Below are 18,539 nucleotides of genomic sequence, written 5' to 3' on the forward strand. Positions count from 1 at the left end.
ATTCATGGCACAGGAATGCAGTCCAATGAGTATCCTGGCACCCACCAATGAGGTTTTAGATTACGATCTTAGTTAGGGTTTTACTGCTGTGAACAGATACCATGACCAAGTCAAGTCTTATGATGGACAACATCTAATTAGGCTGGCTTACAGGTTCAGAAGTTCAGTCCATTACCATCAAGGTGGGAGCAGGGCAGCATCCAGGCAGGAGGAGCTGAGAGTTCTACATCTTCATCTGAAGACTGCTAGTGGAAGGCTGGCTTTCTTACAGCCCACACCCACAGTGACACACCTACTCCAAAAGGGCCACACCTTCCAACAGTGTCACTCCCTGGGTTTAGCATATACAAACCATCACAATCACCTAACTCTAACATAGTAGCCAATCAAAATTGTACAAATATCAGGGCTTTGGCCCCTACCAATCACGTTAGAGATTACCTAAACCTTCCAGAGAGTGTGTCCCCCCACGCCCTCCAGGTTCGCTGTAAGATGGCCTGTGCACCTTTGTCTGGGGTCATCACCATTTTGATTTGGTGGCAACACCAACATTCTGGTTATTTCTGCAAAATAAAAAAAAGTAATGGCTATGAGCCAGGGTGTAGTGTAGCATGCCTTTAATCCCAGCAAAGGCAAGAAAATCTCTGTGAACTCAAGACCTACCTGGTCAACAAAGAGAGTTCCAAACAGCCAGGAATATGTCTGACCCTGGCTCAAAACATCAAGATGTCGTCATCATCTATTAAGTATATTTTATAACTCATAGGTTTTGATCCATAACATTAAAAATTCATCTCGAAGCTGGGCATGATGGTACCATGCCTTTAATCCCAGCACTGCAGAGGCAGAGGCAGAGGCAGGTCGGCCTCTTTGAGTTCTAGGCTATCTTACTCTACAAAGTGAGTTCCAGGACAGTCAGGGTTGCTATACAGAGAAACCTTGTTTGGAAAAAACATAACACACACACACACAGACACACACACATCTTTAAGTCAGGCGTGGCAACTCACACCTGAACACTTGAAAGGCTTAAGCAGGAGGACTGCAAGTTTGAAGCCAGAATGGACCTTTGTAGCAAGTTCATGACCAGCTTAATCTACAGAGAAAAACTCCATTTCTAAAACAAACAAGTCATCTTAAAAGTTTAAATAAGATAATGCATGTAAAGGGTTTGGACCAGAGAAGGCTCCCTAATGAGAAAGTTTAGAAAGTGCTACTAGGGTAGAGGAGTCTATAAAGGAGTCAGGAGCTGATAAGTGAGTTAGGGCGAAGGTTGAGGATTAGTAAAACACACAGTGTATCAATTTTGGAAACATGGCTGTGCTGCTCAAAGACCTTCTCAGCCCTGATCTGTGTGGCTGGATCCTTTCCGTCTTCTTGGGGCTCTCAGCTCAAACTTCCTTGCAACACTTCTGGACCTCCTTCCTTCTGTCTTTAATATTGTTTGCTTTTTCCATAGAGCTTCTGTTATCTGAAATCAGTTGCCTACTTCCATGTTTATTGCTCCTGAAACCTTTCACTGTGAGGAATGCAATCTTATCTACCTTGGTCATAAATGTAATGTAATATGGGACAAATACAATGCGTAGCATGTCATGCAATAAATACCTCTTGAATGAATCAATGACCACCAGGAAATAAACAGAAATAACAGGAAATAACAGTCATTTTAATCAAATGTTAATTTATAGTTACAGAGACATACTTTGTGCATTTTTTTGTTTGTTTGTTTGTTTGTTTTTCAAGACAGGGTTTCTCTGTAGCCCTGGCTGTCCTGGAACTCACTCTATAGACCAGGCTGGCCTCGAACTCAGAAATCCACCTGCCTCTGCCTCCCAAGTGCTGGGATTAAATGCGTGCGCCACCACCGCTCGGCACTTTGTGCATTCTTTATGACTATATTGGACGACATGAGGAGAAAATAACCAAGAAAGAAATCCTTCCTTAAGGAATTGGATATCTAAAGAAGAGAAATCATAATCAAGGAAATCTACTTGGGGGCGCTTCTAGTACTTACTGCTGAACATATTTCAGTTTCTCTTTAGTTCCTTGAGGGCAGGGATAGCTTGGTGATCTCTCCTTAGCAACCAAAATACCGCCCAGAAGTTAGTTGGCGCTCAATCATTGTTTTAAGAACTAAGAAAGGAACCAAGCTTAAAAAAGTATGCTGGGACAGAATTCAGTTCCTCCCCGAGGCAGGAGGCGGCGCCATGGCTATATCAGCCTAGCTGCTCGCTATTCTCGGCCCTTCCAGCTGAACGTCTAGCGCTAGGTACCCGAAGGCGTTTGCTGAAATTAGCCAATAGAAAACTAGTTTAGTTGAGGGGTCTGGCTGAGATACCCAATAAACTCAACGTTTCTAGAAAATGGGCGGTGCCAAAGGGAGGGGCTGAAGGGAGCGGTTAGAGGTGGGAGTTGGCGCTGTCGGCGGGGCGGGGAGGGCGGGCTGCGATGAGGACCGGGCCGTGGCGGTGACCAGAGCTGCCGCCCGACATGAACTCGCTGGAACAGGCGGAAGGTAGAGTGTCTTCCGCCGGGTCCTGTCCGGAGGCTGAGGAGGTCGCGAGGGCGGCGTGGCGGGGCCGCGGCTCGGGGGCACGGGGCGCACAGCCGCCGGGGGGTGCCGCCTTTCCCCCTCGCAGGGGCTCGGGGGCCCCCGTCTCAGTGACGAGCCCTTGCGAGTTATAGAGTGCGAATTCATTTTCTGTTTGACAATATAACGAACCGTAACTCTAATTTCTTCCTTGGCTTCTGTAATTGCCGGAATTTAGACGTACTCTTGGCCTTTCAAATGAGTTTTGTTTTGTTTTGATTTTTTAAAAAACACCTCTGTGGGAATAACACCCTACTTCATTCAGAGGTACGCTCTGTCACAGCACAAGGCGTAGGCGCTGCTGCTGGCCGGACGATCACCGTCGACCTATTCGGAGGAGGATAGGAGTATCTTTGTACAGCCCGTTATCTGTGTACGGAAGTCTAGTAAGCCCATACTACATAGCCATCAATTAATGATAAGAGCTAGGGCCCGAATCGGATAATTGCTGTCAATTAGACCTCATGGATTTTGATGTTTCAACAGGAAGTTCTTGGTTCCACAGAATTAGAATTAAGCTGGAGTTTGGTCCATTTATTTGTAAACACCCTCCATCGCACCCCCCAGTTTTAGCTTTTGACTCTTGGCTGAAGTTGCTGCTGGTCTTCCAGCATACCAGTTTTCTAGCTTCTAAAAGTAGACCAACCGGTTTCCAGAAATTGAGATGAACGAAAAATGTTTTTGTCGTGTACTTAAAATTGTTATTATATAAGCAAATGGTGCGTGACACAAGTAATTTGATGTGCAAGACCTGTTGGAGTTTGTCGATCTAAAATTTCATTTTATCAAGTTCAGACTAGAAAGAGCAGATAGAGAACTGAATTCTCTTTACCTAGATCTCAAGGCATTCGAAAGAAGACTTACTGAATATATTCATTGCTTGCAACCTGCCACTGGACGTTGGAGAAGTAAGTTGCTGAATGCTTTCTAAGGGAAAATAAAGTGTGGTTGATAGCTTTATTCCTAAGTAGGAACGACTCCCTTTCTTTAAAACTTTTGACTGGTAAATCCTTGTTTTGCTAAGCTATAAGATTTCTGAGTTTAGACAACTTTTTTTTTTTTTTTTGGTTTTTCCAGACAGGGTTTCTCTGTAGCCCTGGCTGTCCTGGAACTCACTCTGTAGCCCAAGCTGGCCTCGAACTCATAAATCCACCTGCCTCTGCCTCCCAAAGTGCTGGGATTAAAGGCGTGAGCCACCTCGCTCGGCTAGACAACTTTTAAATGTATTACTTAGTGCTGTTGACAACGTATTACACAGAAGTCCTTAAGAAAATTATGAGCTGGCAGGTTAGCTCTGGTGTATGCCATTCAAGCCTATATACCTCAGTTGCATCTTCAGAAGCCATTTAAAAGGGCAGACTCCACAAATTTCTCTTCTGACCTTCACATTTGTGCTGTGCTATGACATGCATGCCTATACATACCATGCAGCTACACACACACACACACACACACACACACACTCTCTAAATAATTTTTTAAAGAAAAAGGAAATTATAACTGGCTACCCTAAAGGGAGAGACTATTTTATATGGTTGAATTGTTTTTTTTTTTTTTTTTAAGAAAATATATATTTTCTAATTTTAAGTGCATGCCTGTTGCCTGCAGAGTCCAGAAGAGAGGGTACCTTATATCCTGCAACAGGAGTTGCTAGTGATTGTAAGCTATCATGTGGGTGCTGGGGACTGAACCCAGGTTCTCTGCAAGAACAAGTGCTCTTAACTTTGGAACTATCTCTCCAGCCCCACCTCCAATAATATTCCTATTTTATTTTATGTGTATGGGTGTTTTGCCTGCACATATGTTTGTGTACTATGTATGTGCAGCCCCCAAAAGATTCTCTAGGACTGGAGTTATAGAGGGTTGTAAGTTGTCATGTGGGTGCTGGGAATTGAACGTGGGACTTCTAGAAGAGCAGCCGGTTGAGCCATTTCTCCAGCCTTAAGAGACATATTTTTAATTAAAAGTTGTAACTTTCATCTGGCAGGTGGATTTCTGAGTTTGAGGCCAGCCTGGTCTACAGAGTGAGTTCCAGGACAGCCAAGGCTATACAGAGAAACCCTGTCTCGGAANAAAAAAAAAAAAAAGTTGTAACTTCCATTAAAAACATGATAAAAATTATAGTACTGTGTGAACTCTAGATTCAGTGAGCTATTCTGTTTCATAAATTAAGTTATACATTGACTTTTGGCTGTGTGCACACATGCACAGTATAAATTCATACATGAACATGTACACACACACATAAGAAACTCCCTAAGCAACACACAATTTGCCTACAAGCTATCGAAATACAATTTTGTCAAGAAAAATCATATTTTGGAGCTGAAGTGGTGGCTTGGTGGTTCAAAGTGCATACTGATCTTATAGAGGACAGTGTTCAGGTCCCAGCATTTACATCAGCCACCTGTAATTCCAGCTCCAGGCTATCTGACACCATCTTTTAGATTCTGCAGACATGTACACACACCCCTATGAACACACACATACAAATATACATAATTTAAAATAATAAATCTTTTTGGGGGCTGGAGAGATGGTTCAGTGGTTAAGAATACTGACTGCTCTTCCAGAGGTCCTGAGTTCAATTCCCAGCAACTACATGGTGGCTCACAACCATCTGTAATGGGATCTGATGCCCTCTTCTGGTGTGTCTGAAGACAGCAACAGTGTACCCATACATATAAATAAATAAGTCTTTAAAAAAAATAAATCTTTTTTGAAAAAAATATTTTGGCTTAGGATGACTCCTTGGTAGAGCATTTGCGTAGCAGGCACAGAGCTTTTGCTTTTAAAAAAAAAAAGAGCATTCAATTATATGTATAAAGGTTCTGAATAGGGCTGGAGAGATAGGTAGTAAGAGTGCTTAATACTGTTCTTGCAGACCTGACTTTGGTTCTCAGTACCCATATGGAGGCTCACAATCTTCTGACCTCTGCAGGCTCTGCATACATATAGCGTACATACATACAATCAGATACATATAGATATATATCTATGTAAAATTACATAGATATTTTAAAAACAAAGGTTATGACACTTTCCATAGTTGATTTTTAAAACAATTTTATGATCTTATTGTGCACATATGTGCATGCATACAAGTTTACTCACATGCCACAGCACATGTTGAAGTCAGAGGACAGTTTGCAGGACCCAGTTCTCTTCATCTCCCTGTGGGTTCTGGGGATCAAATGCACGTCATCAGGCTTGTTGGCAGGTGTCGGTCCCAGCTGAGCCATCTCAGTGACCTCCTTAGTTGAACTTTAATACAGCGTGGTGGCGTGCTTTGAAGCCTGACCCAGAAAAGAATTTCCCCTTACACTGCCTATTCCTAAGGATTATGAAGGTGGGAAAGAAAGTCTGATTTGAATGATTTGTAGTTACTGCCCCAAGGAAGGGGCATAGTGGGAAATGTAAGCAGTACAGCTCCTCTCATCTGCACTGAGACCAAGTTGTCTCTTCCCCTCCTCCTTCCTTCCCCTCGCTATCTTTTTGGATGTGGGATTTCACTGCCTTATTCAGGCTAGGTCTAGGTTCAAGTGATCCTCCTGCCTCTGCTTCTCCAGTTGTTGGGACCACAGATGTGTTACAGCATTCAGCTTTGGGCTGGTCTTAGGAAATGGACTACTGAGATTTCATTCCTGCCTCTGAGTGCAGTCAGTGCTGGGACTAAGATCCATGGTCTTACATCTGTTAAACATGCTCTCTTGGGAGCCACAGGACAACACAAAGGTCTGATATTTTTGTGTGTTTTGGGGTTTTTTGTTAGCCTTTTAGATGTTTATTATTTTATGTGCATGAGCGTTTTGCTTACATGTACATCTGTGCACCACATGTGCAACTGGTGTCTGAGGAGATGGTGGGCCTCCATGTGGGTGCTGGGAATCAAACCCAGGTCCTTTATAACAAGTGTTCTTAACCACTGAGCAAGTCTCCAGGCCGATCTTTTTGACAGATTTAATTTTTATTTTTATCGTAATCTGTATGATGATTTTGCCTGCATGTATGTCTGTACCACCATGTGCATGCCCAGTACCCAAAGAGGGCACAAAGAGGGTGCTGGACCTCCTAGAGCTGGAGTCAGGACAGCTGTGAGCCACCGTGTACTCAGGACTGAACCCGGGTCCTCGGCAGCACATGCTCTAACTATTGAGCTGTCCAGCCCTGTGAAGACATGCATTAATTCAAGGTGTGGCTCAGGCTGCAGGACTGAAAGAGCCCTACTGAAGTTGGGAGTCCTGACCTTTTTTTTTTTTTTTTTTTCCGAGACAGGGTTTCTCTGTGTAACCCTGGCTGTCCTGGAACTCACTCTGTAGACCAGGCTGGCCTCGAATTCAGAAATCTGCCTGTCTCTACCTCCCGAGATGTGCACCACCACTGCCCAGTGGTCTTGACTTTTAAATGATTTTTATTAGTGTCCTTTGTGAAGCTGTAGCCACCTTCTATGGTTTGATTTGTTAGATTCATAAGTAGTGATGTTGCTGTTCTTGTTTACAAAGAAGTTGCTCCCAAACCCTTGCTAGAAAGCCTTTTAAAATGTGCTGCCCTGTCTTTTCAGACATCATATGATGAACACACTTTACTTTCCATGTGCTCCACGCAGGTGCCATCAGCCTGGCTCGAGTACCAACGAAATAAAAGCATGTATTAGATCATTTCTAACTTGGTTTTGGTTTTATGTCATTTTATGTAAAAGTACCTACGTAACATAATATATTTATTTCTGGAAATACAGAATAAGAGATTGAGTTTAATTTGTTCTTAGTTGAGAAGATAATTTTGATTCTATAACTAAATACCTAAAACGATTTCTTTTATTACCCCTATCTCTAGAAATTCCAGGTGATTAGGATTTAACTATGTTTCTGTTCTCTGAAAATGATTTTCCCATGTGTAAATCTATGAAGCGTGACTGAAATAAAAGAACTGTCTTTAGCTCCAAAGCATTAGCTAAATCCTGACGTCCTTTCATTCTTTTTCTTCAATTTATTCGTAATCTATTTAGATGAAGGTGGGGCAGGCTGGCAAGATGGCTCAGCAGGTAAAGGTGTTGTCTGATTACATGAGTTCAGTCTCCAGGAGCCATCTGGTATAGGGAGAGAACCAGCTCCCACAGGCACCTCTCATCTTCACATGTGCACCATGGCACACACACGTGGACACACACACACGTAAAAAAGCTTGGTGGGAAAAACTAAACCTTTTCTGGGGTCTACCAGCCCTTACGTCCTTTTCTTTCAGTCCCTATGAAAAATGAGAACTGATTGGTGTGCTCCACAGTGACTCCACCTCATCAGCACTGACCTTTGTTTAACTGGCAGCAGTAGTCTGCATGGCACAGCCCCTCAGTTAGAACCCCCGGCTGCTGTGTGGTTAAGAAAGGAGCCCTTGTTTGTGTGTTTACATTAGAAAATAGGGGTTTTCTTTTCCAATGTGAGTGTACAAGATCTGCAAAATCAACCCAAAACCACAGTGGAATTCTCACATTGGACACGGGGTCTTATGTTAAAATATTTCCATCTAGCTTCTTGGTTTTAATTGTATTACTCTTCATTCTCATGAATTCTAAACAAGAAGCAGGAAGTTGCTGTTGTCCTTCAGTTCCCAGGGTTCAGAATGTTAAAGAGAGTCCCTTAAATGGCAAGTCTGACTCTTGATCCGCTTCGATCAAATGTTGTGGCATTGGCTGTGTCTCTTCAGCACTGCTGGAAGTGGTATCAAGACTGAAGGGTTGGAGGGTGCGTCTGCTTACTAATTTTGTGTTTATCTCTCACCAGTGCTTCTTATAGTGGTGTCTGTCTGTACAGCTACTGGTGCCTGGAACTGGCTAATAGATCCTGAGACACAAAAGGTAGAAATTTTGTTTTAAAGTCTTTAGCAGATTAAATAAGATACTGGATGTAATGATGTTAATTATGAGATATGCCGAGCTACCTTTACCTGCTACTAATAATGTTAATCCTTATATTAATAACATGCCCTGTAATCATTTGCTTAAGGGAAGTTCTAGTTGGCTGTTGTGAGTTACTTATCTTCATAAGAGAAAGGATCTAAGAAAATTTACTTCATTTGATATTTCTTAACTCATGTTTTTAATTTTTCTATTTCCACATGAACATTCTTTTCCTTTGGTTCTGTTCATCTCCTGTCATTAATACCAGCTTTTTTTTTTTTTTTTTATTACATCTAAGTACACTGTAGCTGTCTTCAGACACACCAGAGAGGGAGTCAGATCTCATTACAGATGGTTGTGAGCCACCATGTGGTTGCTAGGATTTGAACTCAGGACCTTCAGAAGAGCAGTCAGTGTTCTTAACCACTGAGCCATCTCTCCAGCCCCTAATACCAGCTTTTTAAAAAGACAAATATAACTGATAAAAACTGATAAACATTAAACCAAGTGACCAAAATCAGGAAAGAAACCAAGTCACTGATTTCTAGGCTATGTAGCTCATTGAAGTTGACAGAATTGAGTTATAAATTGATCTCTAAGTGACCTGATCCACAGAGTCACAGTTAATTCTGTGTGTTTTCATTGTCATTGAAGAGAACACGGGCTAACCCCTTGAGTTAGTAAAGCTTTTCGTTTTCTGCTTTAGTCCTTCCGAGTTTCTTGCCTGGAGTTTAATATAGGAAACACCGAGGGGTCTCCCACTGGGCACTGTGTAGGAGCTTCACTATACCAAATGCAATATCGAGTTTCATAATGTTAGCTCTTGAAGGATTATTTGATGAAAGCTGATAAAATGTTTCTGAAGTTTCTATCTCTTTCTCCTAGTGCCTTAATTTGAAGCTCAGTCTTTTTTTATTAGAAAACCTGCAGTCTTGGGTTTTTCTTTTCTTTTTTTGTATTTTGTTTGTTTGTGTGTGGGGGGGGTTTCCTTTTTTCTTCCTTTCTTTTCATTTCTTTCCATTTCTTTTCTTTCTTTGAGACAGGGTCTCGCTGTGTAGTCCTAGCTGTCCTAGAACTTGCTGTGTAGACCAAACTAGCCTCAAACTCACAGAGATGCACCTGCTCTTGCCTTCACCTCCCAAATGCTAGGATTGGAGGCACAGGCATCACACACAGCTACTCTCAGGTTTTTCAGTGATTACCTTTCTTCAGCTGTTTAGATCAGTCTCATAATTTTCAGAAATCTTAAAAATAAGCCCTCTAGACTACATCCGTTGTTCTGTGTTGTCTCTTTATGTTATCCAGAGGGGACCCTAAGAAGGCTTTTGTAATCTGTCCAGGTGGCAGTTCCGACAGCCAGGGGCACTGCTTAGCATGTAGCCTCCCTGACTGTCCACTGAAGAGATAGGGCGGGGAGCAGGGGAGGCTGATGTTGGAGTTTTATGTTAATGGAAGGGGCTTTGTTGCAGACAGATAATTCTCTCATGAGTTCATTTGTAGAACTCTGATCTGAAGGCTGTACTTGGTACTCATCTGTGGGGAAGGGTGGAAGGAGGCTGGCAAGAAGATTGAAAAGTTCTGTCTTGGGAAATGAGTCTACTTCTAATTGAGAAAAATATAAGCTGATTTCAGCTAGTTGAGATCTTAATAAAATGAAGAATTAAATGTAATCGGAAATAGGCCCAAAACTATGTAGTTAATGTAATTTTTAAAATTAGGTGAGAAGATAGCTAGTTAGCCTTAGGGTTGGCTCTTTTTATTTCAGTATTTAATAACCCCAAACCTGATGAGAGTTCTAACCAGCAATTGTGTCTGAAGCAAGAGGTGTGAATACAAAAGCCAGGGAAAGAGAGGATATTGCAGACTCCTGAAAGAAGGAGGGAACTGCTGTTTTTGATGTCATTGATTGTTGCCATGGAGGGAAGGAAGCTAGAACAACTGGCCTAATTAAAATAAAACATATAGCCAGGTGTGGTGGTGTGGTCCTGTAATCTTGGCATCATGGCAGACTGAACCAGGAAGTTTAAGACACAGAGGCCAGCTTGGGCTACATGATAAGGCATTGTTGCTAAATAACAACAGGAAAAAAACCAAACAAACCAAGCAACCAAACAACTTGAGAATATTAAATATTGGGCTTGAAGAGGTGGCTCAGTGGGCAGAGTGCCTGCTGTGTAAGCATGAGGACCTGAGTTTATAACTCCAGCAATCATGGAAAAGCCAGGCGTGACAGTCTGTGTCTGTAACCCTGGTGCTGGGGAGAACAGGGTTGGTACAACAGAGGGATCCCAGGGCTGGCTGGCTGGCCATTTAGCCAAATCAGTGAACTTGGGTTCAGTGAGAGACCTTGTCTTAAAACATAAGGAGGAGGGTAATGAAGGAAGAATCCTGTGTCAACCTGTGGCCTCCACACACAAGTGAGTTCACACACATTGACTGTACACATATGCACACATAAAATACAAAGTACTCTATGTGCTAACATTGTATAGACACATAGCCATTCCTCTTGAATTCAAACCTCAGATTTTCAGTCAGGCCTGGTTGCTCACCCTTTAATGCCAGCACTCAGGATGCAGAGGCAGAGACAGAGGCAGATGGCTCTGTGAACTTGAGGTCAGCCTGGTTCAGAGTGAGTTCCAGAAGATCTAGGGATATATGGAGGAAATTGTCCATAAAAATAAAACAGAAAAAACCCTCAAATGTCCTTAAATTACACAATAATTGAATTATCTATTTAGAGAAAGAAGAGGGGGTGCATACTGAGAGTTTGGCACTCTTGTGGAGTCAGGGGACAGCTCAGAGATGTTAGCTCTCCTTCCAACATGTGGGTCCTGAGGCTTGAGCTCAGGTTATCAGGCCTGGTGGCAAGCAACCACAGAGATTGCAAAAAGACCCTATCTCAAAACAGAAACCAAAGAAAGATCTCTGGGAGTTAGTTTGTCTTCAGCATGACCTCATCTCAGGAACATTTCCTAGTGTTTTCAGTCTTGTTCTTTAACCCGGCCTTATTGAATCACATATGTCTCGTGCTTTTCTTTGTTTTGAGTATGTGTATGTGTTTAGCTGTCTCTCTTAATCCATGAAGTGTCTCACGTGGGGAAGTGCTGTGTTTCCCTTAAGTGTTTCTTCTGTGTAGTTATCAGTCCATTTGCTTAGTTTTCTAGACATTATACATGTTCATCTTTCCCTTCTTGGTTGGTTTTATTTCCTAGCCTTCTACTGTTGGTGCCATTCTTGTTCCAAGCATGGATCCTGGTGGACTCTTGTCTTCTCTACATAGTCTTAGAGTTGTGTGTTTCCTACTTTCCTGCAGCCATTTCATTATGCCCAGATCTAAATGAAACCCTTTCTTTCTCTCTTGAGTTCTAGTTCTTTACAGGTACATACAGTTTCCCCACTTCAGTGAGACTGAAGGCCAGTGTTACCCCTTTAATCCCACAGAGACAGGTGATCACTGAGTTCAAAACCAGCTTGTTCTACAGAAGTGAGTCCAGGGGCTGGTGAGATGGCTCAGCAGTTAAGAGCACTGACTGCTCTTCCAAAGGCCTCAAGTTCAAATCCCAGCAACCACATGGTGGCTCACAACTATCCATAACGAGATCTGACGCCCTCTTCTGGTGTGTCTGAAGACAGCTACAGTGTACACATATAATAAATAAATAAATCTTTTTTAAAAAAATAAAAAAGAAAGAAAAAAGTGAATCCAGGACAGACAGGCCTTTTCTTGTGTTTTTCTCCCCCACCGCCCCCTTCTGTGTCTGTGTGTATGTGTGTGTGTGAAGACCTCATCTTTAGGAATGAATTTGAAATGGTTTAGAGAGTTTGGCATGAATGACATATATTGCTGTTATCTTACCATACTAAAAAGATACAGTATGAGTTTTGTTTTTACACCACAATAAAGAGATCTAGAGTTGTTGGAAGTCTTCATGTCCTTGTGGTTTAGATGATAAAAACATTACAAATGTCCGTATAGTACCCTAAGAGTTTATATCTCACACTTTTCTCTTGCAGGTGTCCTTCTTCACGTCATTATGGAACCATCCGTTTTTCACTATTAGCTGTATAACTCTAATAGGCTTGTTCTTTGCTGGAATACACAAAAGAGTAGTCGCACCATCAATGTATCCTTTCCCACGAGTTGAGTTTTTTATCATAACTAAGCTGAAGAACCTTCCCTGGTTCCTAAGCGGTGTTAGAAGCTATGTGTTAATCACATCCCATCCCTGCGGATTCAATACCTGAGATTTGTCTTGACTCATGATTTTAGAGGTTTCAGACCATGATTGGCTGGTCCAGTTGTGTTTTGACTGTGGTAAGGCGGCCCGTCATGGCATAGAGCATGGCGTGGAGTGTAGCATAAAACAAAGCCACTCATCCCATGGTGGCAGGAGACAGTGAAGGGTTCAGGAATAAACTATGCTTTTCAAAGTCACCCCTCAGTGGCCTGTATCCTCTGACTGAGTCCCACTCCCCTGGCTATGAATGTGCCGTGGTTTACACCATTGATGACATTTGTCCCTCTGTTATTCAGTTACTTCAATATGCCAATGGCTCGGGACCAACCCTTTAACACTTGAGCCTTTGGGAGCAACATATCATGGCTAAACCATAACAGACGCCTGACTTGCATTGTGAATTTTCCTTTGACCACGTTGGTTCAGTATAGCTGCTCGATGTCGAACGGTATTAGCAGAATACAATATGTCCTGTGATGACGTAAGTAGTTTTCGGTAGAATAAGTAGACCTGTAGCCAGGTATTATTGCTGACATCTATACTCTCTACCTTTGGAAGGCAAGGGGATTGCTTCAAGTTCAAGGCCACCCTGATTTACATAGCGAAACTCTTTCAAAGAAACAAAAATGGGGAGGGAGTACTGACATGTTTGGTTTTATGAAAGCAGACCTCTGGGTCCTTTAGGTCTGGATGGTGGCCCACACCTGTAACCTCAGGACTCAGGAACTGAGGCAGAAGAGCCAAGAGTGAAGGCAGAGCCTGAGCTGGTAAAATGCTTAACATCTGTTAAGCCTTAGGTTTGCTCTTCAGCACCACAGGAAACCAGGTATGATGGTGGACACCTTTGATCCCAGCACTTGAGAGGTGGAAGCAGGAAGATCAAAGTTGAAGGCTCTTTTTAGCAGTATACAAATATGGGGCTAGCCTGAAGATAAAAAATACTGACTGAGAAAAGCAGGAAAGGGGTTAAGACGTGCCTGGGTCTTAACCATAGCAATGCCCTGTCTGAACAAAACAAGACTATACCTGAAATCTTTTAGTCTGTCTTGTTGGCACACACCTTTGACCCCAGCACTCAGGAGACAGAGACAAGCTTGCTTTACATTATAAGTTCCTGAAACAAAATATCTTTCAAAGTCTCTCCCCTTGGTGGCCTGTATCCTCTGACTAGGCCCCAGCTGCTGTGGCTATGAATGCACTAGTGATTTGCTCCGTTGATGACGTTGTCCCCATTACTCAGTTACTTTAACATGCTACTGGCTGGGAGCCAAGCCTTTAACACTTGAGCCTTTTAGGACAACTACAGGTAGTGGTGCCAGACAAAGTAGTTGGATCGACAGTTGAATCTTTTTTATTTTTATTATTATTTTTTTTTAATTTTGAGGCAGGGTTTTGGTTTGTAGCCTAGGCTGGCCTGGAATTCACTGTTATTGAAGCTGGTCTCAAACCTGTATGTCTCGTTTGTGCCTTAGTTTCCTGATTAATCATGTTTTTACATTTTGTTGTGTATTCTTACTAGCTTTTAGTAAAGGAACATGTTAACCCAACATTAGGATTTAAGAGTCACTAATTATTGGCCATTAACCACATGCAAAGTCCCAGGCTCATTTCTCTACCCAAATTATCTCAGTTGAAATCTTTGCTATGTCTAGTTGCATAATGCTTGCGTTGTAAATTAACCCCCTATCTAACATAGAGTTGTTTTGCCATCCTTCATACTGTGTGTGTGTTTGTTTCCCACTGGAATTAAATTGCACTGTGGTAGAAGCTGCTTTGTGTGGTTTATTACTAAATTTTTTAGCACTTCACATGGCCCCTGGCACACAGTAGACACCCAAACAATAGTTTACCAACACATCTGTGTAAATCCTTCTGCCCCAATCTAGCTTCTTTCAGATAAACCCTTAAAGAGAATAGTTTGAATTATATGTTATCTACTTTATTATCACTGTTACAACTTAGTTTTTATGTATTGTTGCTCTACTCTACAAAAACATTTCTTAGGTGGTGGTGGCACATGCCTTTAATCCCAGCACTAGGGAGGCAGAGGCAAGCAGACTCTTAGTTTGAGGCCAGTCTGGTCTACAGAGTGAGTTCCAGATCAGCCAGGGCTACATACAAAGAAACTGTGTCTCAAAAAAAGGGAACTAAAAAAAACCAAAAAGACCCAAAAGTATTTCTTAGAATATTCTGACCACCAGCAGTACCTGAGTATTCATATCCCTGGGTTGTTTTTTTTTAAGATGATTTATTATTATTATTTAATTGGTGTTGGGTCCCCTGAAAGTGGAGTTACACACAGTTGTGAGCTGCCCTGTGGGTGCTGGGAATTGAACCTGGGTCCTCTGGAAGAACAAGAGTCAGTGTTCTTAACCACTATGCCATCTCTCCAGATCCCAGGATTTATTTTTATGTGTACAGGTATTTTTGCCTGCATATTTGTCTGTTCGCCTTGTTTGTACCTGGAACTAGAGTTATAGATAGTTGTGCACTATCATGTTGGCTCTGTTGTTGTTGTTTTGTTTGTTTGCTTTTCAAGACAGGGTTTCTCTGTGTAATAACCTTGGCTGTCCTCAATTTGTAGACCAGGGTGGCCTCAAACTCATAGAGATCCTCCTGCCTTTTCCTCGGAAGTGAAAAGTCATGCTCCATCTCAACCAGCAGTCATGTTTGCTCTAACTGCTGAGCAGTGTCTTCAGTTTCTAAGTTTACTTTTTTGTTCGTTTCTCAAACAGGGTTTCTCTGTGTAGCTCCGACGGTCCTGAAACGTGCTCTGTAGAACATGCTGGCCTTGAACCTGGAGAGCTGACTACCTCTGCCTCCCAAGTGCTGGCATTAAAGCCCTGTGCCGCCACCGCCACACAGCCCTTGAGTTTACTTCTTAACTTAAGGAAAGAAAAACTTTATGTGGAAAGAAGCATTTTGTCAAAATAATTTTATGTATTATAAATAAAATTTAGTTTAATAAGATATAAAAATCACGACGCTTGGGAGGCAGAGAGCCAAGTGGATCTCTGTGAGTTCAAGGCCAGTCCAGGTCAGCTAAGGCTATATATATAGTGAAACCCTGTCTCCATCAAAAATACACCAAATCTATAAAAGTCACAGTTTCTAGTTAGTATGATTTTTTTAATGCCCTCACACTCCCCTTTTTTGGCATTTTCCTCAGCATTTCCTGTGTTTTATAAAACATCTTTATTTAAACTAGTTTCATTTCAAGTACTTACCTACATAAGGCTAGTGGCAGCCTAACCGGACAGTGTTACCATAAAGCATTTGACAGTCATAACAGACATCAGGACAAGTGTGGATGATGCTGGGTGGAGTGATGTAGTGTTAGTCCCAGTGCTTGACAGGCAGGGAGATGAGAGGACACAACTCATAGGAATCACTGTCTCCTTCCACATTTGGGCCCTGGGATTGAGCTAAGCTTGTCAGACTTGTGAGTGGGATCCCTGCTGCCTGAGCCATCTCACTGGCTCCACCAAATACCCCTTCTAAAAGAAGTGGTTTTACCTTTTTATTGATGGATGGATGGATGGATGGTGTGTGTGTGTGTGTGTGTGTGTGTGTGTGCGTCTACACGCACATATGCACAACGTAGTGCCCATGGGAAAGAGAACGCTATGGTGTCTGGGGTAGTTAGTTCTTTGCTTCTGTCATAATTGGTTTTGGCTGAACTCAGGTTATCAACCTTGGCAATAAGTGCCTTTTCCTGATACACCATGGTCCTAAAATGCCTGTAAAAGTTCAAAAATAACTGGTGGTATTTTAATAGAATTGTGAACTGACTTCTTTTTCCTTTTCTTTTCTACAGACAGGAAAGCTAATTTTGAAACCTAGACCTCATGTTCAATGACAGTCCGCACTATTGCTAGAGAACCTAAACCAGTCTTTTCTCAAGTAAGTGATACAGCAAAATGCCATAGAGGATTCCTTTTGGAGTTGGACATGTGACAGTTTAGCAGCAACTGACAAGAAGTGTGCAATATTGGCCCAGATGATGTTGATGATGCTGGCTGAGCTCGCAGCGCCTCAGTACCTTTGATTACCTGTGTTCAGTATTAGTGTCACTTCAGCACTTCAGCCCCTGCACAGAACTCTGCGGACGAAGTATGTGCGTATTACTAAGTTAAACTTAGAAACCAAACCTCCTTCACTTTTTATAATGTATTTTTGCAAACTACTGTAAATAGCAAATCAATGCCAATGTTTAACCAAGAGGAAAATGTTTGGACCTTGTTCTCCTGCACCAGTATTTGAGGAACCATCTGCTTGACATCTCCACAGCTCCTTAAACTGACTATTACGTGTGCCTTTCATTCTTAATGCCTCTTTCCATTGCACTGCAGGAACAACATCAAATTCCACTTAGACTGAGCAAATCTCATCTCCATTATGTTGAAAAATTTATAGATGTTTTGACAATTTTTGTTAAGCCTGATACTGGATTCTGGCAACTATTATACTTTTCAGTAAATTGTTTTCATTTAACACTAAATTACTTTTTAAAAAAAATTTTAAAAACACCCCAAACTCTTCTGAATGTACAAGTTAAAAAATTATGTATTATCTGGGAATTTGACAGTCCTTATTTCAGGTGACTGGATTTTATGCTGTGGTAGACGTGTTACACTAGTACCGTCCTGGTGTAGCTGATGGGCCCAGTCCATCACTAGTAACACGGAACCACACTACAAACCAGAGCCTGCAGCTCTCTCTGCTGGAGAGTGTTGATGGCATACTGTGTATGCGCAACAGCCACGTGTACTACAGTAGCCCTTAAAATGAAACTGTCAGAATTGCTGTAAATGCTTAAAGTACTAGAGGTGCCTTTTACCTGTTTATTAGAAGATTTGAGAAAGTTAAATTATTTCATGAGCAATATGTTAAATTTCATCCAACATTAAACTAAATTTGAATAACAGGACAAAATCGTTTAACAAAGCTGCCATTTAACGTACATGTATTCATCTCTACTTTCCTGGGTATAAAATCACATTCTTTGAATTGCAGCAATAAAACCCTCTGCTTCTAAGAACTCTCTAAGAGGGTATTCTATGTGTTTTGCATTGTTTCATTTTCTGTAAATTTTGTAGGTAAATATGTGCATAAAAATAAATACTTTATATATAACTAGTGGTTAGAGATTTTCTTTGGTTTATTGTGTCTGCAACTATAAAAAAAAAATAAACATATTCTAAGTATCAGATACAAGCTAATTCCAAATTAGATATTTTCCTTGAGCTTTAGCTTTATGTGTATGAGAGTTCTTCCTCCATGTACGTATATCTGTACCAATTGTGTGCCTAGGGCCTGTGCAAGTAGGAAAGGAACATCAGCTCCCCTGGAACTGGAGTTACAGATGGTTGTGAGCCACCATGTGGGAACCAGGAATTGAACCCCAAACCTCTACAAGAACAGCCAGTACCTTTACTGCTTCTTACCCGCTAGGCTATCTCCAGCTCCTATTGTATTGTACTTCTGCCTTGTAGACCAAACAGTTGCAGGTGTGGCAGTTGTAGACTATTAGCATTCCTCATGTCTTATTCATGGTCTAATAGTGATTGGCTTTTACTCAAGAAACACAGCATTTTTTACATTTGTTACATGGCTCTTACAGACTTGAAGTGGGAATTTCCTCCAAGAGTATAAAGCCAAAGAAAAATTTAAGGCCCTTAGGGTTGGGACTCCTTTGAGTGTCTGATTAGAACCTGGTTCTTCTCCCCTAGAAGAGAAATAACTGGATATACATGCAAACTTGGCTTGTGTGCTCTGCAAGAGTAGCCAGTGCTGAGCCATCTCTCCA

At 41.8% G+C, this 18,539-nt stretch overlaps 1 protein-coding gene and 1 long non-coding RNA gene across 4 annotated transcripts in view; one reads left to right on the forward strand and one right to left on the reverse strand.

The window, feature by feature from the left end:
- LOC110300738 overlaps positions 1 to 2,265 on the reverse strand; it is a 62,548-nt gene extending 60,283 nt beyond the window's left edge. For both annotated transcript variants that reach the window (XR_002378611.1, XR_002378610.1), the window contains exon 1: positions 2,018 to 2,265. This is a non-coding gene — a long non-coding RNA (uncharacterized LOC110300738). The remainder of the gene's footprint in view (positions 1 to 2,017) is intronic.
- Positions 2,266 to 2,407: 142 nt separating this feature from the next.
- Positions 2,408 to 17,956, forward strand: Cnep1r1 (CTD nuclear envelope phosphatase 1 regulatory subunit 1). Of its 2 annotated transcripts, XM_021170304.1 has the most exons (6): positions 2,408 to 2,518; positions 3,430 to 3,501; positions 8,374 to 8,447; positions 12,507 to 12,616; positions 13,157 to 13,211; positions 16,548 to 17,956. In XM_021170304.1, exons 1-6 carry the CDS (start codon positions 2,494 to 2,496, stop codon positions 16,587 to 16,589), a joined length of 378 nt encoding a protein of 125 aa, XP_021025963.1. In that variant the 5' UTR covers positions 2,408 to 2,493; the 3' UTR covers positions 16,590 to 17,956. The 2 variants fall into 2 exon arrangements, with proteins under 2 accessions (XP_021025963.1, XP_021025962.1); XM_021170303.1 differs by lacking the exon at positions 16,548 to 17,956 and having other exon boundaries at positions 2,418 to 2,518; positions 12,507 to 14,497.
- Positions 17,957 to 18,539: the final 583 nt, after the last annotated feature.

Source organism: Mus caroli, chromosome 8, assembly GCF_900094665.2.
Source record: "Mus caroli chromosome 8, CAROLI_EIJ_v1.1, whole genome shotgun sequence".
Lineage (NCBI taxonomy): Eukaryota > Metazoa > Chordata > Mammalia > Rodentia > Muridae > Mus > Mus caroli.